Raw genomic sequence first — 26,955 nt, forward strand, 5'->3', positions numbered from 1 at the left:
TACTCACATTCCAAGGTGCGCACAGTGATCAATATTATATTGATGCCCTCTGATATGTTCTTCAGTCCCCAGACATGAACCGAACTCACCTCTCTCGCGACTATAACTACTGCATGTATGTTCACCGTACTACATCAGACTGTCACTTGGCCTCGTCACCATCGGCATTTAGGTTCTTTCAGAAGTACTTATCCTTGCTCAAGATTCCCTATAACCAGTGCGTCACTTCCTTCTCTCTTTGATTCTATCTCACACTGAATACGACCAGATTGTATTCACCGCAAACAATCAGCGCTGGCCGTCCCTAGCCACTCCTCCGCACCCTATCCTCTCACAAGAGCTTCTCAAGTGTGACAGGCCGAATGTCGCCAAGGAGATCTGCCTTTTGTGTATGTATTCTATGTCTTCATCCCTCATCGGCATGACTATGACACCCATTCACAGAGCCACACGACCCCTGTCGATCTGCGTAATAACGGTGCGTATCCTTTCCTTCCCTGCGATAGCATTCTGATCAACTGCTAGCTGGGAGCACGCCCCGCACTTTCATCGACATCAGCCCTGTCAGCGGCGCAATCCCCACCGGCCCTCACAAGTCTCCGCTCCCCTCTCCCTCGGACCGCTCGCTTATGCCTACACCCGGCGACTAGAGCATGGGATCCGTCTCAGAAGCATCCATCGCCAAGCTATGGGGAATTGTCGATCCCTGCGCGATTTTCAACGTTCGCCCAATCAATCTTAGGCTATGGCGCCAATCCACAGGAGTACGTGGCACATGTCTATCTTCCTTGAACAGCCGTACGTACCCTCCCCTTGCCCCCAGCACACATTGTGATGACCCAGCAGGTTGACGACACACACCGCATCCACTCTGAACATCCACCACCACTGTCCAGGTGCCTCCCCATATAGAACTTCTTTCGTCAGCGGTGCGTACCCTCTCCTTCGCCATTCTACACATTTGATCAACTTCTAGTCAGGAACGAACACCGCAGTTCCAGTTGGAGGCCAAGGTGTGTAAGGAACATCATCACGCTCTGCTCTGACGCGTTTCCAGGCATGAGATATCTACTGGATTTACATCTCTCGCTGTCACAATCACAGCACGTATAAGTACTCCATATCACAGGTACACACACCACTGGCTTTTCGTGTCGACATCTCAAAATGACCATGCTCAGATACAATCCCTTTCTTCTCGACATGGGCTGTCTCTTCCAACTATCACTCCAGGAATGCACTTGCCACCAACGATCAGCGCTGGTCCTCGGTAGCCTCTCCTCTGCACCCCATCCTCTTACAAGAACTTTCCCTCTGGCGGAACCCACCGTATTTCGCCAAAGAGATTCTATGAACGTATTCTGCATTCTCATCTCACATTGATATGACTACGACCCCCATTCACATGAGCACGTGATGTCGGCCCATCTTCCTCCTTGAACAACTGTCCGTACCCTTCCCTCCCCGCTACTACTCGCTCTGACGAACTGGCAGGTTGTGAAACATGCGCCTCACTCTCTTCTTTGTGCACCCCATCCGCAGTACATCCCGACCGCCCATGTGTACCCCTAAACCGCTCCTTCCCCCCCTTCCACCATCCACCACCATCTGCCAATGAATGCCTACTTACTTACAGAAGCTGATCCATTATGGATAATACCGAACATCCGGCGTCACCCTCCACCCTCTCTCCTCCCCCTGCGCACTTCTCCCGCTATGTACGTGTCCACCCGTCGTCGGAATGACCCTGACACTAATGCGAAGGGGGACATGATACATACCTTCCCTCCTTGGATGACTGTGCGTATCCTCTCCTTCCCCATAGTACCAGACGTGGCTCACCGCCAAGTTAGGAACGAACACTGCACTTCTAGTTGGAGACCAAGGTGTGTGATCACTCTCATCACATCCCGCTCTGACACGTTTCCCAGGAACAAATATTCACTAAATTCACTGCTCTCGCTATCATAATGCTCGATGTATGTTTGCTGCAGTGAACAGGACTATAACTGGGTCCTATCACTGTCATCATTGAGGTTCTATCAGAGGTTCTTATCCTTGCTCAACGCTCTCTGTATTGCCGGTACGCCACTTCCGTCTGCTGTCTTCCCCTCTCACATCACACTGAGTGCGAGCTGATTCACCTGTTTCCCCTTAGATATGTTCTCTGGACGTTTCTGGCTCACTCCCATCCCAGGAGTGGATGCTGCCAACATTCAGCACTGGTCCTCCTTCGCCTCTCCTCCGCGCCCCTTCCAATTGCAAGAACTTCCCAAGCATGGCACACCGCCTATCGCGAATCGATGCGCCCACTGTGTACGTATCCTATGTCCTCCTTCGTCGTCGACCCCAACGTGACTCTCATCCGCAGGAGCACATGACGTCTGCCGACTCCGTCCTTCAGCACTGTGAGTACTCTTTCCTGCCCCATAATGCACGTTGTGATCGATTGCCAGGTTACGAATCCACCGCGCACTCTCTTCTATGTGCACCTCGTCCGCAGTGTACTCTTATCGACCTTCACAAGCGTTCGCCTCGTCCTCTCCCAGAAGCGTCGCCGACCACTCCGCATGCTCGCCTCTCACGGATGCTGCGGCGCACTGTGCCAACGGATTCCTTCGTTCTGCTCTCTCTCCTACGTCTTTCCCCAGCGGACTCAGTCCCACTCCCAACCTCTCACTTGCATTTACCACCAAGCTCTCCGCATGTCGTCCCTATCTACCGCGTATCCGATCAGTCAGCCATATCCTTTATCCGTCATAGAATCCGTTGTCGCCAACCCCTGAAGACATATACCTGCTGTCAACCATCACTAGCGCCTCCGTGGCCTCTCTTCCGCGAACCCATCGTCTTGTAAGAACTTCTTCTCAAGCGTACTGTGTCGGGTGTCGCCACAGAGAGGCACCCTTCATGTTTGTATTCTATGTTTTCATCCCCCGTCGAATGTGACTATGACCTTCATCCACAGAAGCACATGATACCAGCCTATCTTCCTCCCTTCAATAACTGTGCGTGCACTTCCCTCCCTCCTACTAGTTCTGACAAACTGGCAGGTTATGATATCCACACGACGCTCTCTTCTCCATGGTCATCGTCAGCAGTACTCCACGACCGACCTTCACACCTCTCCCTTCGCCCTCCAACTTTCCTTGTCCCTATCTCATTCGTTCCTACACCCCGGCTGCTCCGCATCCTCGCCGCTGTGGACGTGCCGCCGCAGCACACTCTGCAGACGGTTCATGCACGTGCCTTCTTCGTCTCCGCCACGATCATCAGCAACATACTCGCTCACTTCAGTTCCCAACCTCTTACCCTTACCCCCAAGCCAAACCTTCTGGATGCCGTCCCTTCCCATCGCATACCCAGCCACTCAGGTCGGTCCCCCATCCAGCACAGAAGTCGCCATCCCCCATTTCATGAGAGGTGTCTATCCTCGCACGAAGATGAAGATTCAATGAAGTTCCCGTTCACCACCGAGAATAACCGTCATGCCGACAGTCGAGCTTTCGTCCCTTGTGCTCAGATGACAACGGTACGCCAATGTCATCAATTCCGCTTTCAAGCCTCTAACTTTGGTTCAGACCTAGTGACGGGCCGCTATGTCGGAAAGTGCACCTGAAGATTATCTGGCCCAGGTCGGCGGTTGATTGTGCCCTGCCTGCACGTCGGCCTTTGGTTGTTATGCTCATCAGCTCTCCCATTATGGTGTGTGGCTCTCTCCCCCTATTATCAATAACCTTCAACCCTGATCGCACTAGGTGTACGCCATCGCCTTTGTTTATCTATTCGCACTTGATCATTGCACACGTTCCTGTCAACCACCACGAAGTATACCGCCCATCACACCAGCGCACACGACGCTACCCTCGGGCACAGAGGCAATACTGGACGACTCTACCTGAACCGCCTTCTCTCAGAAGTGCAAAGCCTTATTCACGGCGACACGACATCCTCCGTGTCACCGGTACGTTCCTTCCTCTTCCCTCGTCCACGCTGATCACCTAATAAGGCCTCGCTCCTCCCTTCTTTTCGCAGTTCTTTCTCACCCGCCGCTTATATGTCTCTCCCCCACCGCCGCCCGCACCCCCAGGCTGACGCGCCAGCGCCGTTCCCCTCGTATCCATCCGCATCCAAGGCGCCTACGAAACCTACTTCGTCGACTCGTACAACGTCGTCTTCAAGGTACGCGGTGTCAACCTGTCCGACGCATCCGAGACGTTCCGCCTCCCTCGAATACTTTTTCCCTGCCACTGATGTAGGCGCGGGCCAGACTGATCGGGGTGTTTAGTGAGGCGCAGTGTGACATGAGAAGCGATCGAGCATAGCGTCCCGTGCGTCCACCCTCGTCCTTCCGTCCTCTACGTGGCGATAACTCACCACAGAGCACAAGGCAACAGCGACTACCGGACGTACGTAGGAAGAGAGGGGTATTTAGCCTGGAGGTATCATATGCTTGCGCCAGCGACGTTGAGGTGGGTCTCCCCTTTCTTCTTCCCTTCTCGACGAGTGCTTGATGAGGGAACAGGATCCTCTTTTGGGTTGAGGAGACATTTTCGCTGAAGACCGGCAAGCAAAAGAGCAATACGCACACCAGTTCCTCCAGGACCGGTTCCAGGAATCTTCGGGAGTACTCGTCCAGTGATTCTCCCCGCTCCCTGGGATACTCTGATGCCCCTCACTCCTCACTTACACTGGACACATGACGAACGAGCCCCATTACAGCTACGTGGGAACCACATGCTACCTCACCGACTTGCACGTCCTCACCCCTCTCTAGTCAAACTGAGAATCGAGTGTCCCCTCAAAGCTTTCTTAGAGTGGTACCTCGTCATAAAGAAAGTCGATAATTCCGGGATCATACCAACCCTCGCTCGGCGGCCTTGTCGAGACGGACTCCTTCGGATGTCGGATCATAAACTCACGCCACGAGTTTTCCGTCCATGTATCTTGATGCGTGCATCATCTTGCATCTCCTCCAATTCCAGCTTGATCGATGCAGGCACTAGCCTGAAGTGCAGTTTAGCGCGATGTAACACGAAAGTTGAGAAGATGGCTCGCAATGGCGCTTGTAACCTCCATTCTATGAAGCAAGGCAGCGATCGGCAGTGGGTTCTTCGTGAAAAGTAGCGACCTCTTCGTGGACAGCAGCAACCTCTTCACGGAAAGTAGAGCTCTCTTCGCGCATAGCAGCGACATGGGCGGCAACTGCTGCGCGAGTGGCATGGACCGTGGTATTGATCATTTCACGGAGAGTAGGTTCAAGCTCCTGTCGATACACCAGGTTCTCTTGATGAGCACTCCCACAGAACTCTTTCACAAGAGGTGTATCACTAGCTGTTGCCACCTAGCCGAATTGTAGGGTAGTCATTTCCCTGCTTGTGAACTGCTCTGCAAGCCATCAAGGCGATGTCAGAATGTATTCGGTAGGCAAGAATATTGCGCACGATCAGAACTATTTTTCTTGCCTCAGTCTTGTTAATTTAATGTAGTCAGAAGACGGAAGCATTTAGAAGCACAGAAATTAGAATCCGTCCGCGCCCTGCCCTTTCCTTGAAAGATATCTTCGCCTCGTCGACCTGCCCTCTCCTCACAAGTGTATCTCGTCTATCAGCAATGGTGAGCATCCCTTTTCGTCGTTCTTGGGACGCGTAGAGGTATCTGCAAGGCTTGGGGAAGGGATGTTAGAACTGGGACGAAGACGGTGAGGTGGATGTGGATGCCAGAGGGTGGATGGACTCGGTGGTTGGGCGCCCGGCGCGTTAGATGGCCCTGGTGTCTCCGAGCCTTGCAGAACGTCCAAAGTGTCAGTGGGAACATGTTTGCTAACAGATCTGGTTCTCTAGGCCTCTGCCGAACTCGCCACAACTTACGCTGCCCTCATCCTCGCCGATGACGGTGTAGAGATCACCGTGCGTTTCCTCGAATAACCGTTCGTTCATGCCCTAGTACTGACCTTCATCCAGGCCGACAAGATCAACGCCATCACAACAGCGGCCAAGGTCGATGTCGAGCCCATCTGGGCAACACTGCTCGCAAAAGCCCTCGCTGGGCGGGAGGTTAAGGAGATGCTGATGAATGTCGGTGCTGGCGGTGGGGCACCAGTCGCTGGCAGCGCACCTGCTGCTGCTGCGGGCGGTGTTGCTGTTGAGGCCGCCGCAGAAGAGAAGGAGGAGGAAAAGAAAGAGGAGGAGAAGGAGGAGTCAGACGACGACATGGTATGTCTGCTCTTTCAGTTGCATTGCACTCTTGTTGATGCACGATTCAGGGCTTCGGTCTCTTCGACTAAGCGTCTTGGGTGTTGGGTGGTCTCTTATTGCTTCTCTCTCGCATCCTTGCATACAGCATGTCCGATTGTCATATGTCAGATTATGGTAATGCATGTGGCACATGAAATTTGGGCGTGAAATGGTGTGATCAAATTGTAGCATGATTCGCAGCTCAGTTCATCAATGTGACAGTGCCTGCTGCACGTATCTCACACCCTCTGATTTTTCTCAGCCCTCACATTTTACTCCCTCAACAAAATAACAGTTTACTTGCAAAAATGTCAATATTTATTAGTATCTGTCACATTCGCCACACATATAGTAGAGACCCACGGAGATGGAACACTCGTTCCCAAAGACAACAACGCCTAAAGATGAAAAGGGTATGATAACAGGAAATTCCCAGAAAACACTCAGGTGTCCATTGGACCCGTAAAGAATTCGCCAGTGTCGTCCTCGTGTACACCGTCCACCGTTTGTAAGACCTCAGCATCGGTCGCCTGCACGCCTTTCATCGCCCCGGTGTCCTCCACTTGAAGGTTGGGCAGTTCAGCCGGATCAACCATCTCAGGTTCTGGGGCACCATCCGGAACTTGGGCAGCCTCAGCCTCACCCGGGTCTTCGACGTGCTCTGTAACCTGAGCCTCGACGCGCTCTTCGATCTGCATGTCTGTGCGCTCTTCGGTTTGTACGTCTGCACGCGCTTCGGTCTATGCCTTTGTATGCTCTGGCACCTGCACTTCTGCGCGCTCTGGGGCCGCTGACTCTGCCTTCCCCACAGGTGGGACAACTTGATCCAGCTTTCGCTTCATCGTCTCCCTCGTCGCAAAGCGCGACATAAAGTGGTCCAAGTTCACGGCCCATCTCTCGGCCAATGCCTTCTTCGCTGCTTGCTCAGATTCGACAAACGTCATCCCCCGACCGTGATATATGTAGTCGACAGGCATCATTGCGCATAGTTGACCAGGGAGTGCACCAGCAAGGGACTGGAGCTGGTCACTGCCTATCCCGTTACGATTTGGGTCTCCGATAATCAGTTGCAGTCGGCTGCTCTCTACAAGCAGATGGCGATAATAACGACCAGCTATGGCAAGAGGACCAACGGTAACACCGATTGTGCCAGCCTTGTGAAGACAGCGGAACTTGAACCCGGGTGGGGCTTGAGGGAGCGGGTACTCAAATGTAGGCAGTCCATCTTTCCCCTTGAGAGGCGGTTGTGCTAGCAAAAGTCTTTTCATTTGTTGATGAAGGCTCGGTGGCGTCGGCAGAATACCATTGGGGACACCCAACTGCATGGCGGCATGTGTCGTTCCGTTCGACTGAGGGAGTATAGTGTGAGCAGCTCCTTTGGTAGTCGAGCCATTAGCATCAGCATAGGATGCATGTTTTGCTCCATTCATCTCAGAAGACGCAGGTGGTGCAGTCGGACCAACAGGCGGGGCAGCCCCAGCAGTAGGCAATATAATAGGCACAGGTGGAATAGGCTCTTCCTTGATCAGGTCAATATCTTCAGGCGTGTTCTCCGGGACAAGCTCATACAGTCTTCCTTCAGTGATGATCTCCCTGTCGTCTTTGGTGACCTTCTTTCTCAAAATCCAACGGATCTCGTAGAACAACCCGCGGGTTGCCGAACCAGGCGTTGGCTCTCGAGAAATGCCCTGCAGGTTCGCCCAAGGCGTGTTGAGCCGCACGAGGTCGTTCTGCCATATGCGCTCTGCTCCGAGGTACATGCCTTGCAGGAGGGTGAAGTCGACGAATTTTGCGCTGAACACCTCGCCCGGCTCGCGGAAACGTCGTGGTGGGGTGAGCTGGAAATCGAGGAACCATTGTCTGTCGGCTTCGTAGGGGTCGGAGACGGACCATTTCTGGAAGATTTCTCCTGCGAGCATGAGAGCAAGGACAAAGGACGGCCACGCGTCGTCAAAGCGCGGTATCGGTGGAGGGGCGTAAGGGATGACAGGCTTGGACATCTGAGGTCGGAACGTGTCGAGGCGTTGTAGATTTGTGCGAAAGTCGGGAGGGAGATCCTGGCACATGAGCCAGTTGAAGAAAGCAGATGGGACAGCATATGTGAGGAAGGGGGCAATGTCAAGCATCGAGATTCGTTCAGTCTGATGAGCAGCAAGGTACATGACAGTGTTTGTCGGCGGGCTCTGCTGCAGGATATTTGGGTGGTATTCGGGCTCTGCCCCTTGCCGTTTTATGAGTGCAGGCCATAAATCTATGCGCTGCCATGGCTCTGTTCCTTGGATCGGAGGGTCAAGAAGCGCCCACACAAGCTCGCTCTCACGATATCGCCTTTTTTCCCAGTATGCGAGATCCATATGCCGTTCCGGCTCGACAGCGCGCATGAGTGCGGGAGGCGGGGCCGCACGGGTTTTTTTAGTCGGAGTAGAGGCGGGGGTCCCGTCTTCAGCCATGCTCGGATCATGACGGGGAGACAAGTCTGCCAAACGCGCGGCTTTAGGTGGTCGGCCAACCCCGCGGCGAACTTTTGGTGCACTGGGACCGGCAGGGGGCGGTTTTGGTTTGTTGGGAGATGGCTCTTCCCCTCCCGCCTTCCTTTCCGCGTTCTTGTGTCGGTTTTCTCCAGAACAGTAGATGCAGGTACATGTTTCTTCTTCTGCGTCGGGGCCTCGGAAGAGCCATAACGCGTGTGGGATGAACTCTTTGGTAGATCGGAATTTCAGCACTTTCTTCGACCCTATGTTCGTCGGTCAATACTGCATAGACGATCTCAGGGCATATATGCGCACCGAAAAGGTACGGATCCGTACGAAGGCTTCTCGGGTCACCCTTGCAGTGTATGAAAAGAGCGTAGCCCTCAGGAAAATCATCGATAATATACTTTTTCGCTTCTACGCGTCAGGGTGAGCATACAAGTGCCAAAGCACATCAATAGCGCGCTTACCATCGGGCGCGAGGCTAAACGCGTTCTCAGCGATATACGCCCCCGTCGCCTTTCGCCATGTGACGCTCTTCGCAGACTCTCTTTCGGCCAGCTGGTGGTAGTTTACCTTGCCTTCTACTTCAATGGGCTCGACGTTCTCTGGACACCGGGGCGGGTCGCTTGCGTCTGTGCGCCAGAACCGAAGTACGATCTCCCCGTTTGCGTTCATCTCTTGCGGTGCGGGTCGGCCAGTGCCATCAAATCCTGTGCGAGAAGTACTGCTTCCTGCGGCCTCGCTCATCGTGCTGTTATATCCGAGGTCCAGGTAAACAGAGTAAGCAGGGAGGACGCCGACCAATAACCAACACGATGAACTTGCGTCCGTTTCGTAAATGCGGAAAGGCTCCCCAGGCTCCGCGTGTTTCGGAAGCAATTATGTCCTTAGAGCATCGCCACTCCCCCATGTTTTTGTTTGACGACATATCGGTGGTCAAATGGCAGGACACATAATCACATCCCTTGTATTCCTGGCTAGCTCATATGTACTTCAACACTGAATTCTTAATCACATATTCACCATTTGTTACAGTCAATCTCTAGCAACGCCCATCAATCCTGAAAACGAAGACGGAAGCCCATCATCCCCTAGGAGGCCAGTCCTCAAACTGGGCCGCCCCCTCCAACGCCTTCGGCCACCCCAACTTACGACTACAAAACATCTCCATCTGCGGCCGTCCCAGGCTGTCCAGGTCCTCAGGATCGAGCGTACCGATTCGGAGCACGGCCATGCTGGGGATCGCCGAGGGAAAAGCGCAGAATTGGGTGCCGCAGGAGGGGCAGAACGCTAGTCCCCAGTCGGTGTACGAGGAGGGAGGGGGCCTGTCGCTGGGACGAGACCAGCATTTGAATGGGCCTTCGATCTTGAGCGACTGGGAGCAGGATCAACATCAGCATCAGTGTCTACATCAGCATCGCCTGGGCCTCGGACGCACCTCCCGCGGAACGAGCAGGTTGACACTAAACATGCTCCCCGTCTGGCGCTTGCAGCCATGACAGTGGCACACCCCCGGTTTTCCGGGAGGAGGGGCGAGGATGTCGTACTTGATCTGGCCGCATATGCATTCTCCGTGGAGGGGTTTGAAGGGCTCTGTGGTGGTGGGAGGGACGGACATGTTGCTGCGTGGTGATGGGGATACTGCGGGATGGAGGGCTATATACCCTCCCTTCTTGGTGTGGGAATCCGGACGCACCTAAACCTCCTGTTGAGGCAGTAAGAGTCACCGTGGTGCACATACAGTGGAGCTCTTGGCATGACAACTCAAAATTAGACACATCACGTGTTCCTGATCGTCAGCGTCTGATGTTCCTGATCAGGCTTGTTTCCTGTGATCGGACCCCGCGGTCTCAGTTGAGTACTGATGTGTGAGATGCCTCGCTTGGAATGAAGAAGACTGTCTCTGTGCTCCATCTCTCTCTTTTGGAACTCTGATCAACTTGCGTCTTTCATAGGAATGTGCTGCTGTGGTATACTGAGTGTCTTATCCTCGGGTCCGCGTTGATCAACCCAAGAGATGCTTTCCCGGTGTTAATATGTCCTCGTCCCTCGGATGCACGGAAAGATGAATGCACTGTCGTTGTTAGCACGACCAAAAGGTATTTAACTTCCCTCCCATGGCTCGACGTACGAACAAGCAAGCCAGCAGCCAACTCACCTGCAACCCGCCGCCTCAACCCAAACCTCGTACGTTCTCCTCCCTCCAAATCCCCCCGCTCACTCCTTCCAGACCACACCTTGCAAAACCCACTGGAAAGATGCGATTCACGTGGTTCGACAACCCCGATTTGATAACTGACGACCTCCGCCTGCGTCGCCTGTATGGCTGTCTCCCTGTTCGCGTACGTTGCTCCTAACGCGGGTATGTAGGTTCCTGACGTGAGCTAGAGGTATCCGGTGATGGTTGGCACGGGAGTGAAGAGTACGGGTATGGCTGGGTGTTTGTATTCTCTATAACCGGTAGAACCCAAGAACTGTGAAATTCCAAGTCGTCTCTCACCATCCTAACCACCAAATTCTGTAACTGGTTGCCAAATTGATTTTTATTCCCTGTAATAACCGGACCGGAGTCATGTTCCCTGCCCAGAGAGTGCCATTTAAGCGGGCCGAGATAATCCGAGTACAAGTCCGATACTAAGAGACTCAGCCATTTCACCCAATAAGGAAAGAGTATTTCGTCACTGTGAGTGTCCGACTCTCCCCCTCATCGTCGCTTCTCTCTTCTTCACCACCATGCACATCCTGCGTCCTCTTCATCGTCTCTCCCGTCTCGCCAACACCGCCCACCGCGCACTCCATCTCACACCACCACTCCAGCGTGAACCCTTCGACCCCCTCACAGTCGACCGCGCATCGGACGACGTCGACGTATGCATCGTCGGTGCAGGTCCAGCAGGGTTGAGCGCGGCGATCCGGCTCAAGCAGTTAGAGAAAGAGCGGCGGAGGGAAGTCCGTGTCGTCGTGCTCGAAAAAGGGAGTGAGGTCGGTACGTCCCCCTTCACCGCATGATAAGGGAACCCAGTGCTCAGTTCACCAGGCGCGCACATCCTCTCAGGCGCAGTCGTTGAGCCCAGAGCGCTGAACGAACTCCTCCCTTCCTGGCACACGATGGATGGTCACCCGCTCACCCAGCCAGCTACGAGCTCGACGATGCGCTTTCTCACTTCCTCCGGGTCGTACCCCATGCCTCATCCTCCCCAGATGGACAACACCGGCAACTACGTGCTCTCCCTTTCCCAGTTCGCGCGCTGGCTTGGCCAGGTAGCGGAAGACGAGGGCGTGGAGATCTACCCTGGCTTCGCCGGTGCCCAAACCGTCTACTCCGAGGACGGCAAACGCGTACAGGGAGTCATCACTAATGAAGTCGGACTGGACAGGCAGGGAAGGATGAAAGACTCTTTCGAGCCCGGGATGGAGTTTCGCGCCAAGGTCACGCTCGTCGCTGAGGGCGCGCATGGGAGTCTATCCAAGCAGCTGCAGAACAGGTTCAAACTGCGCCAAGGGCGCGACCCCCAGACGTACGGACTCGGTGTGAAGGAGGTATGGCGCGTTCGGCCAGAGGCGTACGTTCCGGGCAAGACGGTGCACACTATGGGATGGCCGCTCAGTAGGGACGTGTATGGTGGTGGGTGGCTGTATCATATGGCCGATGGCATGGTCAGTCTTGGTCTTGTCATCGGGCTGGATTACGCGAATCCGTATATTAGCCCGTATCGCGAGTTCCAGGTGGGTCTCTTCCTTAGCTCAGGACCCCAGCTGATTCGTAGCAGAGGATGAAGCACCATCCTTTCTTTAAGTCTGTTCTAGAAGGCGGCGAGTGCCTAGCCTACGGCGCACGCACGCTAAACGAAGGCGGCCTGCAGTCCATCCCGCAACTGCATTTCCCAGGCGGTGCACTCATCGGCTGCTCTGCAGGATTCCTCAACGTGCCCAAGATCAAAGGCACGCATAACGCCATGAAGAGCGGGATGCTAGCTGCCGAAGCGGCCTATGACGCGCTCGAGCACGCAGGAGAGGGCGAGGTGGTCGATATGAGCAGCTACGAGGAGCGCATGCGCGGCAGTTGGGTGTGGGACGAGTTGACCGAAGTGAGAAACTTGAGACCGAGCTTTGCCAAGTGGGGATTCTGGGGCGGGCTCGTCTACTCCGGAGTGGATAGCTTGATCTTGAAGGGTCGGACTCCTTGGACGCTACGTACGCCTGTGGGGGATGCGGAGCATACCAGGAAGGCGAGGTGCGTACTCTGTCTTACTTCTGACTATAGACGGAGCTGAATCCGGGATAGCGAATTCAAGCCTATTGACTACCCTCCCCCCCAGCCTCCGCTCTCGTTCGACATCCTCACTTCTGTCTCTCTGACAGGGACGAACCACGCCGAGGACCAGCCTGTACACTTGAAGGTCAACCCGGGGATAGAGGCGCGCAAGAAGCACGTGAGGGAGAACGTGCAAGAGTATGCTGGGCTATTGGGGCGCGCGTGCCCGGCGCAGGTGTATGAGTATGTAGACCAGGAGCAGGGAGAGGGGACGCTTCCCGGGGCAGAGGAGAACGTAGAGGATGCTGGGTGGGACGGGAAGAAACTGGTGATCAATTCCCAGAACTGTATCCATTGTAAACTGTGCGATATCAAGGTGGGCTTTTTTTCTCCTGTCCTGGAGGCGCGAGCTCAGCGCGCTTCGGTATAGGTCCCGACGCAGGATATTAATTGGACTGTGCCTGAGGGTGGGGGCGGGCCGAAGTATTGTGAGTTCTTTGGTGCATTTGTCCATCTTATGGGAAGGTGTTGACAAGGATTTCAGCGCTCACATGAGTGGATGTTGGGAGCCCTGGTGAATGATAGATCGTTGTAGGCATTGTACCTAAGCAAAAGAGAACGCGATGATTGTTCGCCATCAGGGATGTTCAGAGTGGCACTTTTGCCTAGACAACTATGGAAAGCCTAAGAGGACAGCTCCGCGTCGCAGTTCAGACCCCTGGTAGACCCATCGTAGACCTAACACTTGGGTGGCTGAGTACCTTAATTTGCCTCCATTTCAAATGCCGCTTCTCACCGGCTATTCACACAGACCACTTGTTGACAAAGGTCAGGGTCAGTTGCCGGTAACAATACTTCTTCCTTCATTATTCACTCCAATGGTCTCCCTTTGCATCTCTGCTCTACAAGTCCCCAACCAACTTATTAGCTTCATTCTGTCCATCACTTCTGCCTGCCACTGGACATCAAACCAATGCAGTATCCTCACTTCAATGGTGTGAGATGATCATCAATCCATGGTGCTGAATGTGCCCCAGATGAGGAGCAGGTTGACATCTCCAACAACATATCATCATTGTCATAGTGCCTCCTTGCAGGAGCATGATGGCATCTCCAAGGACATGTTGTCATCATCATAGTGCCTCCTTGCAGGAGCATGATGGCATCTCCAATGACATGTTGTCATCATCATAGTGCCTCCTTGCAGGGGCACAATGACATCTCCAATGACATGTCATCATCATTGTAGTGCCTCCTTGCAGGGGCATGATGACATCTCCAATGACATATCATCATTGTCATAGTGCCTCCTTGCAGGGGCATGATGACATCTCAAATCACATATCATCTTGTCATCATCCTGAGGCACTCCAAAGTATATATTCAAGAAGTTATTCCATTAATTTTTGTTAGTTAGCATCAGTATGATAGAAAGTGTTGAATGAATGAATAATGTATTGTACCCCAATCCTGTCCCTGCCCATCCTGCATCTCTCTCCCTTTCAGCTCCATTTCCCTTCACCCTCACCCTTGCATGTTTTCATTCTTGAATGGCACCAGCCCATATGCATGACAGAACTTGTTGCATGGGTGTTGCTGCTCAAAAGTGGCGAAGGCATGCCCCACATTCCCATCTCTGAAGATCTCTTGTTTGATGTCCCTGATAACACATCAGTGACAATCATATCCAGAGTTTGACAGGCCTTACAGTGTTGTCATAATCTGGGGATCCATCAACAGGCCTCCATATCCTTGAGGGTGGGTCAGTTCCACTGGTTGCAAAGTCCATTCCACACTCACCTTGGAAGTTGCTTAGGAAGAGCTGCCCCCCACTCATATGGTACTGGAGATGCTGCAAGAAGGCCAGGAAGTATGCTATCTTGCTGTCTTGACCAGTGTGGTATCACAGTTTGGCATTTGCATTGTGAATATACTTGATGAAGCCTCCCTCTGTGTCTTTCATATTGATAAGCTCCTCCACCAGGTAGACAAGCAGATGACATGTTGGCTGTCCCTTGTCCTTTGGTGGGTTTGGCAATTGAACACAGAACAGCCCACTCTCAATGAAACAGACCTGGGGGAAGTTGATTGAGGAGATGGGGTCATCTGGTCTGGCTTTGCTCTTCGCATGCTTAATCAGCTTGTAGACCTTCATCATCAGGGCACTTGCCCACATCATGCAAGTTGCCTCCCCTGCCAGTTTCTTCTCCTCTGCTTCTTTATCCACATGCACCAGATTCTCATACAAGGGTTGGCTGCCAGTTCCACCACCAAACACACCTTGTGGAACATACCAGCACTTGAGGGCAATGGCAACTCATTTGTTGGCTTTGAAGATGATGTCTTCAGCCAGGCTTGGCTCACAAGCCAACTCATGCAACACCATCGACCCAGGATGAGCAGTCTTGAATGCCCCAGGAGTTCCCAGTGTCATGCTTGGCCAATCATCGGAGTTCACCTCAGCCATCCAGCCATCTTTCAACCAGTCCACCACCAATCATCCTTTCTCAGTGACCAGACAATCAAAGGAGATGGTTGGAGTGGGAAGGAACAGTCCCATTTCACAGTGGACACCTAGATGACATTAGCTTATATTGTACTGACTCACTTGGCTGCTAACTCACCAGGAGGGAGCCTACTGCATTCTATCAATGCTGTGCTACCCAGTAGAGCCACTTGAATTGACTCAGGATTCAGCCTGGCAATCTCAGGGGCCGGAGATCCCCAGGAGAAGCTCCTCTGACAGACAGGTGGATTTCTGTTGGAAGAGATGTCATCATGTCCCTTGCCCAAGCCAAGGGACACCTGACCATCATATGGGGCACTGGCTTCTTCATGTCTCACTTGAGGATGTTTGGAAGGATGTTGGGACCGAGATTCCTACATCCTCTTATTAGTCTCATGGAAGGAAAAGGAGCAAAATGAACTTACTGTCTCTGCAACCTTGCTCAATTGGTGCTTCCTGACAGGCAGCACCCTTCTTGCACCCTCTGCATCAGAAGGGACCACAAAGGGAATTGTCCCTGTTGCAATGGCCATGTGGTCTATGACCTGAGCATGTACCTTGGCCAGCATGATCAATTGCACACTGAATGTCTTCCCATGCTGAAAGACTGGTCCTGCTGCAGCTGATTTCCCTTGAGGCAGTCCCCAACACTGGTCATAGAATAGTGGTTCATTGGGGTTCCATCAATCATAATGCATGGTGTTCTGGCTATGCAGTATGAAGTTGCTGACTGAAAAGTGGTAACCTTTAGTTACCTCCACAAGCTGACATTGTGCAATTGACAGAATCCCTTCCTTGACCTGGGTGAGGGTGCTCTTGGCGGGCATCTCATGTCTGTCTTGAATATTCTGTGAATCAATAAGCCAGGAGGCATGAAGGGGAAGGCGGCATGCATACCATAAAGAACCTTGCCCCCACTTGTTCCAGCTCAAAGTGGTACATGGCAAATTTGATAATGATAACTTCTGGCTTGACCTTGGCATACACCTGCTTTGCACACTGAGCTCACTCCATGTGATACTGGGCATGGTGTTCTGAGGAACCTCTAGCATATGGTATGCCAGAGGGTCCAGTGGAATGCACACTGGGGCTGATGGTCAGACTGGTCAACACAGCAGTGTTGGCAAGGGGCAGGCTGCTGATTGCCTGGACATAGGATTCCCCAACTACACTCTAGTTAGTAGTGTACATGGTCTATACTGAACAATGTACCATGTTGCTTTGCTTGATGATTCATCTGTTGAATCAGGTTGGGGTCCAGGCCAGGCAGCATTGAGAGTGGGGCTGGCCTCTCTTCAAAGTGCATCGATTCATGGAGACAGCAAGTTGTTGCCCAGGTAGTATTCTTTCTGCTCTTGTATTTCACCCAACAGCTTGCACAGATGGGGATGAGCTTGTGTCCCAATTCATCCTTCATTTGCTGGTAGGGTTGGCCCTCTCTGATGATGTGGTTGGGACTGGCAGCACACAATGCACCTTGGCTACAGGGAATAGGCACAGCAGCCATGTATGTCATGGCTGCCAGGGACAGATGCATATAAGCATTCAAGAGTACTGGGTTGGGTTGACTGTTCATGATGACAACTCAATGACTTGATGGGGATGAGGACAAGGGGTTTCAAAGAAGAGGAATGTTGCCCAAGGTTGAAGGAATGAAGAGAGATCAGTGCAGGTTGGTTTTTATGTCATCATGTCCCTTGCCCTCAGCCAAAAACTGATAATTTTCTGCTCCAAACAGTTGTGAGTGTGGGTTGGGGAAGATGCAAATGCCAAGATGTACCTTAGTACCCTGACCAATCACAGTTTCATTGCCTTCTTCCACATCTCCTTGTTGCCACATCTGCCCCTTCTTTGATGGATGTCCTTGGAGATGTCATCGTGTCCCTCGCAAGGAAGGACACTGATCGACATTATTCGGCCCAGTGCTGAGTTGATGCATATACCATGGCATCAGGAGTCTCGATCATTGCCATGGGTGTCTGTCTTGTTGAAGGTTCTCACCACAGATCCATATCCCCACATGTCACATGGCAGATGTCCTTCAAATCCAACAGACAATAAGAGGACTGACAGGATACTTGTTGCCAGAGATTGGGAGCGGGAGAAGCGAAAGAATATACTTGCTGCCCATCGAAGCTGCCCCTCTGTGGTCACACAGAGGATCAACAGAAAGGACAGGATTTGCATGCCCACTTTTGACATGTCAGATGTCTGTGAAATCCACCAGCCAATGAGAGGAGTGACAGGACACTTGTTGCCAGAGATTCGAAGTGGGAGAAGCAAAGAAAGATTTGCCCATCAAAGCTGACCCTCTGTGGTTGCACAGAGGTTCAATGGAAGGGACAGGATTTGCAAGGTGGTGCCAAGTCAGGGATCATCATCATCACAGCAGCAAGTCTAACCCCACACTGCCTTCATCACAACCCTTACATTACTAGTTATTGTGCCAGCCATCAGTTGACAACATTCTTGTCCTTAGGTTCTTATGGATGACAACAATGTCAACTTGAGCCAGCTGGGGGAGATCAGCAGCTTGAATGAGGGCAACTTGCACAGGAGGAAAGGGAACCAGCATCTCCCAACTGGTAAGTCATTTCCTGACTTCCTCCTGATGATGGAATGCTGATCACCTGCCCAGTACTCGATGATGAGCTCTTGCCACAAATCCGAGAATATTGGAGTCATGGCTTGTCTGATGCTCACATAGCTGAGGCAATTAAGTGCAATGTTGATGCTGTGAAGAGAGGGTTGGGACTCAGGTGCATCTTGATACCAGGAAGATGCTCAATGTCCTGCTGATATTGAAGTAGTAAAAAGACCATAGCCTGCTGGTGTAAAGAGCTGAAGAGTGTCTGTCAGCAAAGGCACACTCTTGAATCTATTTGACCATATATGGTGAGGCTTTGACAAGAATTTCCGCAGTCTGGCATTAAGAGGGATGGAAGGTCTACTGGTATTGCAGTATGTCTAAGCAATCAGACATAGGGAATTGAGACTGATATACTAAGCTAGCCACCTGATCTGTGAGTACAACCAGAAGCATCATCCGGAGGATGTCTGGCATCAAAAGGGCAAGTGACTTTGACACAAGCAGTTCGTATCTGCTGGTGTCTTCAACATTGTGGCCATGGATCAACACAATAAGTGGGCCCAATATGGATTATTTCTCCATTTGGGCATTGAATGCTTCTCTGGTTCACTTCTGTGGCTTTGAGTTTGGTGGACCAACTCAAATCCATGCCTTATCTTTTGGTTTTATCTTGAAATGGCATGTGCTCATAAAGGTCAGCCTGCAACTGATCTGCATGCATTTGCTGAGCATCACCAGGCATACTGCTGATCACCCAAAGTGATCCTGGCACTGAAAACAATGGTGTGGCCAACAGGCATACATGGTTGTGACAATGCCTTGATCCCTCTCTCATAAACCAACTGCAGCATTGATGGATGAGGGGGCACACAAACATAAAGCCAGAGATTAAATGGAGTCAATTGCAAAGAGAATTCACCCATGGCTTTGAGAATCTCTTCGCCAAGGGAGTGAGAAAGGGATGGTATGATTGGGATGACACAATGGAATAGTGAGCAAGTTGGAAATCAGTTTGTTAGTGGACTAAGCATGCTTTTAGCTATACATTCCACTGGATAGCTATTCTGTTCATCCAACACAAGCTTGATGAGTACGTACAAATGCACAACACAAGCCAGCCTTGACACAACAAATCCAAAGTCTTGCCCCATGGTCATCCAGAACACATCCTCCACCATCCCAGCCATTTCAATGCATTGACTTGGAAGGTACGGCCACTCGACATGCAGGAGCGCTTGACTGACCTTGTATAGATCCACATGGAGGAAGATGATCTCCTGGAAGCTGAATGCCTATATGCTCCTTGTGATCACCCAGTTTTCGAAATGGTCCCTACAGATTTTGACTGAGAGATAACCCTTCACTATGCAGCAATGGGTTATCTGGCAATTACAATAGACACCTTCTGGTCTATCTACCAAGCTTTGTGAGATTGTCTGAGGGAATCTCCTGCACACCAGGAGCTGATAATCACATTGTTACTGTGCAAAGAGCAGGAGATGACCTTGGCTCTGGAACATATGGAGACCATGACTGGGATGCAATTGGATGCCCCGGATAAGGAGATGGGGCTGTACTTGTTTGGCAGCCATGAGGAATCTCATGAGCTGCATGGAGAGCTCATGCAAGAGGTCAAGGATCTCCCAGGATGGTAGAATCACATTGTTGTAATTATCACCTTGTCACAAAATGGGATCACCGTTTTTCAAATGAGTGTCATTCAAACAACTATGGGCTGGTCAAAGAGCAGATACCATGAAGTTCCCATTGTTGGGTACATCAGTAAACAGTAGCTACAGAAAGGGATCATTTGATTGTCAACTTGGACAATTGGTGCAAAATGTGGGAAGCTTAGTGGACAGGGAGAGGCTTGGGATCCACAGGACTGGCAGTGAGAACAATTGACACCACAGGTGCATAGCCCTGGGACCAGCCATGCCACCAGACATCCCAGCTGTGGCACCAATTGTGGTAATACTGGGTACCAGTAGCTTCATATGACACACAAAGGTTCTTGCCAGTCTTGATGCCTTTGGCATACTGATGCTCAAAGTAGTGTTGGTCAGTGAGCTTGGCGAGGGTCTTCTTGGTGAAGACATGGTGGCTGCTGGCCACCTGAGCCGGTGCCTGGATCAGAGAAGGCATGGACTTGAACTGTGGTTCATAGGGAGGGGGAGGGTCATTCATGATTTGATGACCCATGCCAGTGGACAATGGCATGGAGGGTCTAGGAGCAGGGAGAGCCTGGATAGCCGGGCCATGGGTACACACGAGGCTACCCTCAAGGCAGGCCTTGGGATTTCATTTGAAGGAATAGATTGACCATGGCACTTGCCTCATCTATGGGGATAGCTAGGGCAATGTCTAAGACAAAGTCAGCAGACTGGGCAAAAGATGGGAATTGGAAAGTACTGACCAGGCCCCTTCTTAATGTTGTTGGAGATGTCATCATGCCCCTTGGCCACCCTAGATGGCACTGAGAAGAGGTGTTTGTCTGTACCTTTGTTAGCAGGAACAGATAGATGATTGATTGTTGGACTTACCAGGGACCTTGACCTTGATGTCATTGGAGATGTCATTGTGTCCCTGGCCCAATAGCAAGCGCTTGTCTGGTAAGGAGAGATCAGCATTGGATCAGGCCAACAGAGAGGAAACTTACCAGGAGCTTTGATGTCATTAGAGATGTCATTGTGTCCATTGCCAGCCATGCCAAGCCTGGGTGAGGCAATGGTACAATATCCAGTGGTATCTGTGATGATCACAGAACTGATGAGGTCATGAGAAGTGAGGGATAGGTCATCAGCCTCCACATAATTAGATTCTGCATATAGTCCTTAAGGCATACATGTAGTACTCCCCTTTTCTCTCACTCTTCTTCCTTAGCCCATCATTGCCATTCATGCAAGATGACAAGCTCAAGGACTGAGGCATCCCACATACTCTCTGTATTCCTTCTGAACTGTAATCCTTCACCCTAATCTTTACCTTACCTTGCATTCTTACTGAAGGCAATCAACAAAGCAGATCCAATACCCTGAATGTCCCCCCACTGTTACAATTGGAGGTTGATTTGGGATCTGCCTCCTGTCAATCCACCTTGAGAGCCATGACATGTCACCCTCTCCTAGCCAAGCCTCCAGCCCCCAGCAACTGGTGCAACCCCTGGAGTATAGCAAGTCTACTCCCACAACACAGATCTGATTCACTCCAGACAACTCCGAGGCCTCTGTGTTCTCCCCATCACAGGGGGCTTTTGGAGTGACACCTAGCTATAATAACCCTGTTGCTCCTCCTACTTGTGCAGGTCATGAATGCCCCCAGGCGATAGCTCCTTTCATAATTTCCCCCACACTGAGTCAACCTCTCACCATGACACAAGAATCTTTCCTGGGCTCAGCCAGCTTGAACAACCTTCTTCCTCCCCCAGGTGGACTGCCCTTGTACCCTATCCCAGCCCTCAGGCAAGAGGAGGGTGCAGTCACAGGCTCCAGTAGTGTTCTAGCTAAAGGCAACAACCCCATAGGAATGACTAGATCTTTCTCACCAATGGACAAAGAAGAGGTCCAGGAGTGTATGGCCCTGGCAGCCCACACTGATCCAACTGGCACCTCATACATTCTTAGACTCAGTCAACTTTATGACAACTTGGTGAGGTTTGCAAAGATGGGTAGAGATCGCTGGCAAACCCAAAGGACAGACAGCCAAGGGCAAAGCAAATGACAATTTTCAGAGGAGAGTCTAGCCATGGTCAGAGTAATGATTGCACAGCATGAATTGGAGTTAGAAGCTTTGCAACCTCTGATTCCTGATACAGTCAATGCAGCCTTCAAAGGATGTCACCCACACCCAGTCAATCCCAGCAGACACATTCATACTGCCTTGGCAAAACCTCACATCTCAGAAAGCAGCATGTACAAAGAATACAACATCTTGTGTGGCCAGTTTTGTTCTTGTGCCATAAGTCTCAAGAGATGTAGAGACTTTAAGCTCAGCCTTGTCACTTCATTGTCCATAAGGTCCACCCCTGCTCCAATCTACAAAGCCCTTCGAAATAGCACCCCCGGCATGGGGATGGCTATACATCATCAATTCTCTGAAGTGGAACTCTATCTGGGGGAGGGAACCCAGTGAATGAGCAAAATGACCTGCATATATCAAGCCCATGCACCACCTTTTCCTTCTATGGTTGACCCAAACTGCTCCACAGAGTCATGCCCTTCTATTGATCTTCCTCGCACTAAAGCAAGAACCATGCCTCTCCCTCATTCAACTCGCCTGTCACTGCTGGTGGACTTGATGAGGGTATTCAATCCAGTTGCCTAAGGAGATGCCATACCCCAAAGATACCCAGCAGCAGAGTGCTACTCCCTCCCAGAGGATCCAAGAGCTCCCATGCCACCCCTGGACCCCTCCCATGCTCAAGTCCCTTATGCCACTTGCTTATCCCAGGGGTATGCAACCATCCCAGGCGAGGCCGCCTTCAGGCATGCCCATGCTAGCACTGACAGCAAACCTCCTGCTCCAGGAAATAACCAGAGAGAGGTGTTTGCCCCAGAGGAGTCCTACTCATGGGGAGATGAGAACAATCCACAGCAGGACAAATTGCCAGTCCTGCCCATGTTGTGGGAACAATGCTACCCTTTGCTGCAAGACAAGGACCAAGCTTGTACCGTGATGTCCTTCTTTCCATTGCTGGACCTCAAATTCAAGCAGGAAGACCTCCCAGAGTGGAATGGGGACAGAGATACTGCTATTCTGTACTTCCAACAGGTACAACAGCTCCTTACACATGGGGGGGCCCTGGCCCAACAAATCATCCCCTACCTCCCCTCCTGCTTCTCTGGATCTCTCCAAGAATGGTGGATGGCTGCCAAACCTGCTCATACAAGTGCAGCAGTGGCAGATTGGGATGAGCTGAAGGTTTCCTCCTAGGCAGCTGGCTTGGAAGGTGCTGGGAGGAAAGGCAGAGGACCTTCTTCGACCTTCAGTGCTTCTGCCAACATGGACACAAGCAGGAGCTTCCCCAAGACTTCTTCATGTGGTGTCACCGGTTGATGGGGTACTTGTTCAGAACCACCTCTGGACCATCAATGGTATGCTTGGCTATGATGAGAGCCCCTTGCAAGTGGGTCATGCTGTTACCAGAGCACAACATTACCAACATGACTGTTCTTCTAAAAATGGCCAGCAAGTTTGAAGAACAGCTTGTTTATGTGGTACTGCAAGCCAGGCCTCTGTTGGCAGCCAGGTCTGCCAGAGCTCTACAAGGATACCTCACTGCAGTAGCAGAGGAAGAAGGGCCGGCAGAGGGCCCCTCCACTTTCTTAACTTCCTCCCATCCTCTTTGTCCCAAAGCCAAACAGCCTTGTTTCAGGTGCAACATGCTTCACAACACTAAAGGACCATTCCCCTTTCCTAAGGACAACAGTGTGAAGAGTGCTTGCTCTCCTTGTTACCCTTGCCAGCACTGTGGATCTGCCTTGCATTATGACAATGACTGCACACACACAGAAAGGGCTTGAGCAAAAGGGAAAGAAGTCTCTCTCCAGACTGTCTACATCACAGATCAAGATCCCAATCTCATAGACTCTCAGGAGGCCTATGAGTCAGAATATTACAACATGGTACTCACAGTCTCTTCCGATACCCCCTTTCTGGTCAGATCTTTGTTCGAGGGAGAAGATCCAGACAGATTCCCTTGTTAAACCTCCAGACCCCATCATCAGCCAGGATAACTATATGAACTGGGAGGAGCTGATGCCTCCATTATGAGCCCATTGAGTCTACTCTGTACAACAATTCTTGGCTTCTTATGTTCCTCCTTTTACTGAGCTTATGAATGATTCAAATTTTATAAACAAAAAAAGGCCTGACTCAATGAAGGCTTCCCTGTCTCCTGTAGTGCCATCTGTACTTTTACAATCATATCTCCTCCCAAAGCCTCACTGCTTGTCTCCTGTGTCATCTCCCTCCATGCATTCAGCCTTAACTGTGGCCCTATCTCTACCTCCTCTGCCTATAGCGCCCTCACCCAACTGCCAGGCCTTACCTGGTTGTCTATCAGAAGGCATGATTTTGTTATCCATGTGGGTTAAACCTATGTGACCTTCTGCAGACCCAGTTAGGGCTATTGCAGATTCCGGATCCAGCATATCATTGTGCTTGGAGGTGTTCTGGAAATCCCTGTGATTGCCCTCCATCCCTAAACTGGGCTAGCTCACGAGGCTAGTGCAGCTCACTGGGCATGCTTTCATCCTAGGCTATGTCACCCTGCCACTCTTTTTCTCCACTCCTGCTGGCAAAGTGAAGCTTGAGGCAGAACTGTATGTTGTCCCGGAGATGTCCACTCCACTACTGCTGGGAGAGGACTTCCTTCAGATGTATTCCTTGTCTACTCTTTGTGGTGGACCTCAGGGCTCCCATCTGAGGGTGGGATGTTCTGACTACTATATCCCTACCCTGTTGCCTGAGGTGTATGCCTGCCCAGAAGTTTGTTATGTCAATTCTGTTGAAACCAAGGCTATCATGAAGAAGCAGCTACACCACAGGAACAATAAGATCCATTGCAAACTCTGATTGATGATGGACAGGAATGCACACACAGTCATTTTGGATAGGGCAGTGCTTCTTCCTGCTCACTCCACTAAATGAGTTCCTGTATGGGGCCTTAATCTGCTCCCAACTGACCAAACCTTCTTCTTTGAACCTTGACCAACCCTCAAGGGTTCTTGTGGGCTCCCTTCTTCCCTCCTACCTGCTCCAGCCCTAATTACCTTGCCAGCTTTTATGGTCCCTATGGCAAAGGCCTCTGACCATGCCATAGAGTTGCTTTCAGGTATCCCTCTAGGCAAGGCTATCCCAGCAGACAAATACCTGGACAGTGTTGGTGATAAAAGTACTGAAGCCTCACAGGCTGCCACAGCCTCAGTGTTTGTTTCCTTAGCAAAATCGGAAATGGAGGAACTCTGGGGACCTAAAACCATGGAAATTGGTGACCCTGACCCCATTCACTTGGCTGCAATGGAGTCCACCCTTGATGTTAACCCAGCATTGACCACAGCAAATAAGAAAATGTTGTTTGCCTTACTCTGCTGAAACTTGAAAGCTTTCAGGTTTGATGGCCATCTCAGGCACTATCCAGAGCAGCTCAGGATTTGTCTATTACCTGATGCCCAACCAATCTCTGTGCCTATGTACAGGGCTTCCCCCACAAAGCAGGAAGTAATAGATAAACAACTACAAGCCTGGTCCAAGCAAGGCATGATTGAGGTGTCTATCAGCCCCTGGGCTTTTCTGGTGGTGATTGTGTATTGCAATGGTAAAGTGCATTTTTGTGTTGACTATAGGAAATTAAATGCTTGCATGGTGCCAGATGAGTTCCTGCCAGGCAGAAATCATTCAAGCCCTCTCCAGTGCTCAGTTTCTATCTTCCCTCAATGTGTTGGCAGGGTTCAATCAAATTGAACTTGTGCCCAAAGACCACAAGAAACCCACTTTCCACACACATGCAGGGCTAATGCAGTTCACTTGGCTACCCCTTGGCCTCTGGAATGGTCCTGGCCAGTTTCAGTGCATCATTCAAAGTATCCTGGCTCCTTACTTGTGGCTGTTCTCTCTGGTGTATATTGATGACATCATGGTATATTCATGCACCTTTGAAGAACACCCCTTACACCTAGACAAAGTGTTGACTGCCATTGCTGCCTTTGGTATCACTCTATCCCTGAAGAAATGTCACTTCGGTTATCAATCAATCCTGCTGCTGGGGCAGAAGGTCTCATGCCTTGGGTTGTCCACACATGCAGAGAAAGTTCAAGCCATCTTAGCCTTAGCTCCTCTGAAGAACATCCCAGATCTGCACAAGTTTCTGGGCATGGTTGTGTATTTCCAGCAATACATCTTCCATTACTCCACTATCAGGCAACCTTTATTCAATTTGCTCAAGATGGGAGCTGCCTGGAAGTGGACAGATAGGGAACAGCAGTGCTTTGACAATGCTAAGAATGCCTTTGCCTCCACCCTGGTGTTGGCGCATCCTATCTGGGGGCTCCCTTACTGCTTATACATGGATGCCAGCAATGTTGCCCTTGGTGCAGCCCTCCAACAAGTTCAGCCCATTCATGTGGCGGATCTGGTTGGGATGAATGCATACACTCAGCTGAAGCATGCCTGGGTGTCAGGGCACCAGCTCATTGCTTGGTCAAGAGACATGACTAAGCCTTTATGACATGGAAGTAGCTGGTATACCTTGGCATGTGCTGGAACCTGCTGGAAGGATTGGATGGTCAGGTGACCTGCTGTGCATGGCTGTGCATGACCTCATATGACCTCATCCTTGGTCATATGACCTGATCACCTGACTAGGCTGAGTAAGCAAGATGTTCTAGCAGGTTCCACCACAGAGGTATAAATATAAGGCCTACTCTGCCTGGGGACTGTCTCTTCAGACTTGGTCTCTTAGGATCATCCACAGGTACCTATACTGTAGATAGGTCTTAGTCATCAGGTCTACTCCACTTCCTTGTTGCCTGCTTAGACTCTTGGCACTCTTAGGTGAGCAGACTTAGTCAGCCTGTGTTGCCCTAACAGCCAGCAGTTTTGTGAATGAAGCTTCTACAGGAAGAGCATGACTTGCCATGGAGGGGTGGACACCTGGGAGCTTGGAAGCTCCTGGAGAAACTGAGGGATCATTACTACTGGAGGACTCTCAGGACTGATGTGTTACTATGGGTGCACACATGCAATGTCTGTCAGAAAATCAAGCCGGACTGTACCGGGAAGAAAGGTCTCCTCCACCCCTTGATATCCCGAAACACCCCTATGAAGCAATCTCCATGGACTTGATCTCAGCCTTACCCAAAAGTTCTGGGTACACAGCTGTGCTAGTGTCAGGC

At 51.3% G+C, this 26,955-nt stretch overlaps 11 protein-coding genes across 11 annotated transcripts in view; 6 read left to right on the top strand and 5 right to left on the bottom strand.

The window, feature by feature from the left end:
• Window positions 1–1,626, top strand: part of DACRYDRAFT_22660 (uncharacterized protein) — a gene marked incomplete at its 3' end in the record, with an annotated part of 4,380 nt that extends 2,754 nt beyond the window's left edge. The window contains 9 exon segments of the mRNA XM_040772911.1: window positions 75–115; window positions 560–595; window positions 651–710; window positions 763–802; window positions 847–896; window positions 1,058–1,153; window positions 1,235–1,412; window positions 1,432–1,446; window positions 1,495–1,626. Of these exon segments, the coding sequence (XP_040628479.1) occupies window positions 75–115; window positions 560–595; window positions 651–710; window positions 763–802; window positions 847–896 (227 nt within the window).
• Window positions 1,627–4,127: 2,501 nt separating this feature from the next.
• DACRYDRAFT_22661 (uncharacterized protein) lies at window positions 4,128–4,861 on the bottom strand. Its single transcript, XM_040772912.1, has 3 exons — window positions 4,526–4,861; window positions 4,391–4,472; window positions 4,128–4,331 (listed from the first exon to the last, which is right to left on the bottom strand). The coding sequence occupies exons 1-3, from the start codon at window positions 4,549–4,551 to the stop codon at window positions 4,149–4,151; spliced, it is 291 nt and encodes a 96-aa protein (XP_040628480.1). The 5' UTR covers window positions 4,552–4,861; the 3' UTR covers window positions 4,128–4,148.
• Window positions 4,862–4,886: 25 nt separating this feature from the next.
• DACRYDRAFT_22662 (uncharacterized protein) lies at window positions 4,887–5,341 on the bottom strand. Its single transcript, XM_040772913.1, has one exon. It carries the CDS (start codon window positions 5,240–5,242, stop codon window positions 5,081–5,083), a length of 162 nt encoding a protein of 53 aa, XP_040628481.1. The 5' UTR covers window positions 5,243–5,341; the 3' UTR covers window positions 4,887–5,080.
• A 255-nt stretch (window positions 5,342–5,596) lies between these two features.
• Window positions 5,597–6,512, top strand: DACRYDRAFT_22663 (ribosomal protein 60S). Its single transcript, XM_040772914.1, has 4 exons — window positions 5,597–5,616; window positions 5,844–5,909; window positions 5,964–6,215; window positions 6,266–6,512. Exons 1-4 carry the CDS (start codon window positions 5,614–5,616, stop codon window positions 6,284–6,286), a joined length of 342 nt encoding a protein of 113 aa, XP_040628482.1. The 5' UTR covers window positions 5,597–5,613; the 3' UTR covers window positions 6,287–6,512.
• A 54-nt stretch (window positions 6,513–6,566) lies between these two features.
• On the bottom strand, window positions 6,567–7,409 carry DACRYDRAFT_22665 (uncharacterized protein). The gene has a single exon (XM_040772915.1). It carries the CDS (start codon window positions 6,932–6,934, stop codon window positions 6,680–6,682), a length of 255 nt encoding a protein of 84 aa, XP_040628483.1. The 5' UTR covers window positions 6,935–7,409; the 3' UTR covers window positions 6,567–6,679.
• Window positions 7,410–9,677: 2,268 nt separating this feature from the next.
• DACRYDRAFT_22666 (uncharacterized protein) lies at window positions 9,678–10,427 on the bottom strand. Its single transcript, XM_040772916.1, has 2 exons — window positions 10,149–10,427; window positions 9,678–10,085 (listed from the first exon to the last, which is right to left on the bottom strand). The coding sequence occupies exons 1-2, from the start codon at window positions 10,179–10,181 to the stop codon at window positions 9,795–9,797; spliced, it is 324 nt and encodes a 107-aa protein (XP_040628484.1). The 5' UTR covers window positions 10,182–10,427; the 3' UTR covers window positions 9,678–9,794.
• A 400-nt stretch (window positions 10,428–10,827) lies between these two features.
• On the top strand, window positions 10,828–11,167 carry DACRYDRAFT_108125 (uncharacterized protein; the record flags this gene model as incomplete). Its single annotated transcript, XM_040768596.1, has 2 exons — window positions 10,828–11,052; window positions 11,099–11,167. 2 exons carry the CDS (start codon window positions 10,828–10,830, stop codon window positions 11,165–11,167), a joined length of 294 nt encoding a protein of 97 aa, XP_040628485.1.
• A 255-nt stretch (window positions 11,168–11,422) lies between these two features.
• DACRYDRAFT_95134 (oxidoreductase) lies at window positions 11,423–13,552 on the top strand. Its single transcript, XM_040777275.1, has 6 exons — window positions 11,423–11,696; window positions 11,748–12,436; window positions 12,481–12,944; window positions 12,996–13,341; window positions 13,396–13,453; window positions 13,510–13,552. Exons 1-6 carry the CDS (start codon window positions 11,444–11,446, stop codon window positions 13,518–13,520), a joined length of 1,821 nt encoding a protein of 606 aa, XP_040628486.1. The 5' UTR covers window positions 11,423–11,443; the 3' UTR covers window positions 13,521–13,552.
• A 6,360-nt stretch (window positions 13,553–19,912) lies between these two features.
• Window positions 19,913–20,769, bottom strand: DACRYDRAFT_16233 (uncharacterized protein; the record flags this gene model as incomplete). The annotated part of the gene is made up of 5 exons (XM_040771178.1): window positions 19,913–20,305; window positions 20,385–20,425; window positions 20,478–20,537; window positions 20,605–20,670; window positions 20,721–20,769. 5 exons carry the CDS (start codon window positions 20,767–20,769, stop codon window positions 19,913–19,915), a joined length of 609 nt encoding a protein of 202 aa, XP_040628487.1.
• A 1,684-nt stretch (window positions 20,770–22,453) lies between these two features.
• DACRYDRAFT_108128 (uncharacterized protein) lies at window positions 22,454–22,993 on the top strand (the record flags this gene model as incomplete). Its single annotated transcript, XM_040768597.1, has 1 exon — window positions 22,454–22,993. One exon carries the CDS (start codon window positions 22,454–22,456, stop codon window positions 22,991–22,993), a length of 540 nt encoding a protein of 179 aa, XP_040628488.1.
• Window positions 22,994–25,162: 2,169 nt separating this feature from the next.
• Window positions 25,163–25,393, top strand: DACRYDRAFT_30411 (uncharacterized protein; the record flags this gene model as incomplete). Its single annotated transcript, XM_040774339.1, has 1 exon — window positions 25,163–25,393. A coding segment is annotated over one exon (231 nt), but the record flags the coding sequence as incomplete, so codon positions are not given.
• Between the last annotated feature and the right edge of the window lie 1,562 nt (window positions 25,394–26,955).

This window comes from Dacryopinax primogenitus, assembly GCF_000292625.1.
Source record: "Dacryopinax primogenitus strain DJM-731 SS1 chromosome Unknown DACRYscaffold_10, whole genome shotgun sequence".
Lineage (NCBI taxonomy): Eukaryota > Fungi > Basidiomycota > Dacrymycetes > Dacrymycetales > Dacrymycetaceae > Dacryopinax > Dacryopinax primogenitus.

Coding starts and splice junctions, on each gene's coding strand:
- DACRYDRAFT_22665 (XM_040772915.1), bottom strand. CDS start 6,934: ATGCAGATCGAAGAGCGCGTCGAGGCTCAGGTTACAGAGCACGTCGAA.
- DACRYDRAFT_95134 (XM_040777275.1), top strand. CDS start 11,444: ATGCACATCCTGCGTCCTCTTCATCGTCTCTCCCGTCTCGCCAACACC. Junction 11,697..11,747: donor CGAAAAAGGGAGTGAGGTCG/GTACGTCCCCCT, acceptor TCAGTTCACCAG/GCGCGCACATCCTCTCAGGC. Junction 12,945..12,995: donor GAGCATACCAGGAAGGCGAG/GTGCGTACTCTG, acceptor AATCCGGGATAG/CGAATTCAAGCCTATTGACT.
- DACRYDRAFT_22666 (XM_040772916.1), bottom strand. CDS start 10,181: ATGTTTAGTGTCAACCTGCTCGTTCCGCGGGAG. Junction 10,086..10,148: donor ACCTGCTCGTTCCGCGGGAG/GTGCGTCCGAGG, acceptor TCCTGCTCCCAG/TCGCTCAAGATCGAAGGCCC.
- DACRYDRAFT_22662 (XM_040772913.1), bottom strand. CDS start 5,242: ATGATCAATACCACGGTCCATGCCACTCGCGCAGCAGTTGCCGCCCAT.
- DACRYDRAFT_22661 (XM_040772912.1), bottom strand. CDS start 4,551: ATGTCTCCTCAACCCAAAAGAGGATC. Junction 4,473..4,525: donor CCTCAACCCAAAAGAGGATC/CTGTTCCCTCAT, acceptor GGGGAGACCCAC/CTCAACGTCGCTGGCGCAAG. Junction 4,332..4,390: donor CGTCCGGTAGTCGCTGTTGC/CTTGTGCTCTGT, acceptor GGGTGGACGCAC/GGGACGCTATGCTCGATCGC.
- DACRYDRAFT_22663 (XM_040772914.1), top strand. Junction 5,910..5,963: donor ATGACGGTGTAGAGATCACC/GTGCGTTTCCTC, acceptor ACCTTCATCCAG/GCCGACAAGATCAACGCCAT. Junction 6,216..6,265: donor AGGAGTCAGACGACGACATG/GTATGTCTGCTC, acceptor TGCACGATTCAG/GGCTTCGGTCTCTTCGACTA.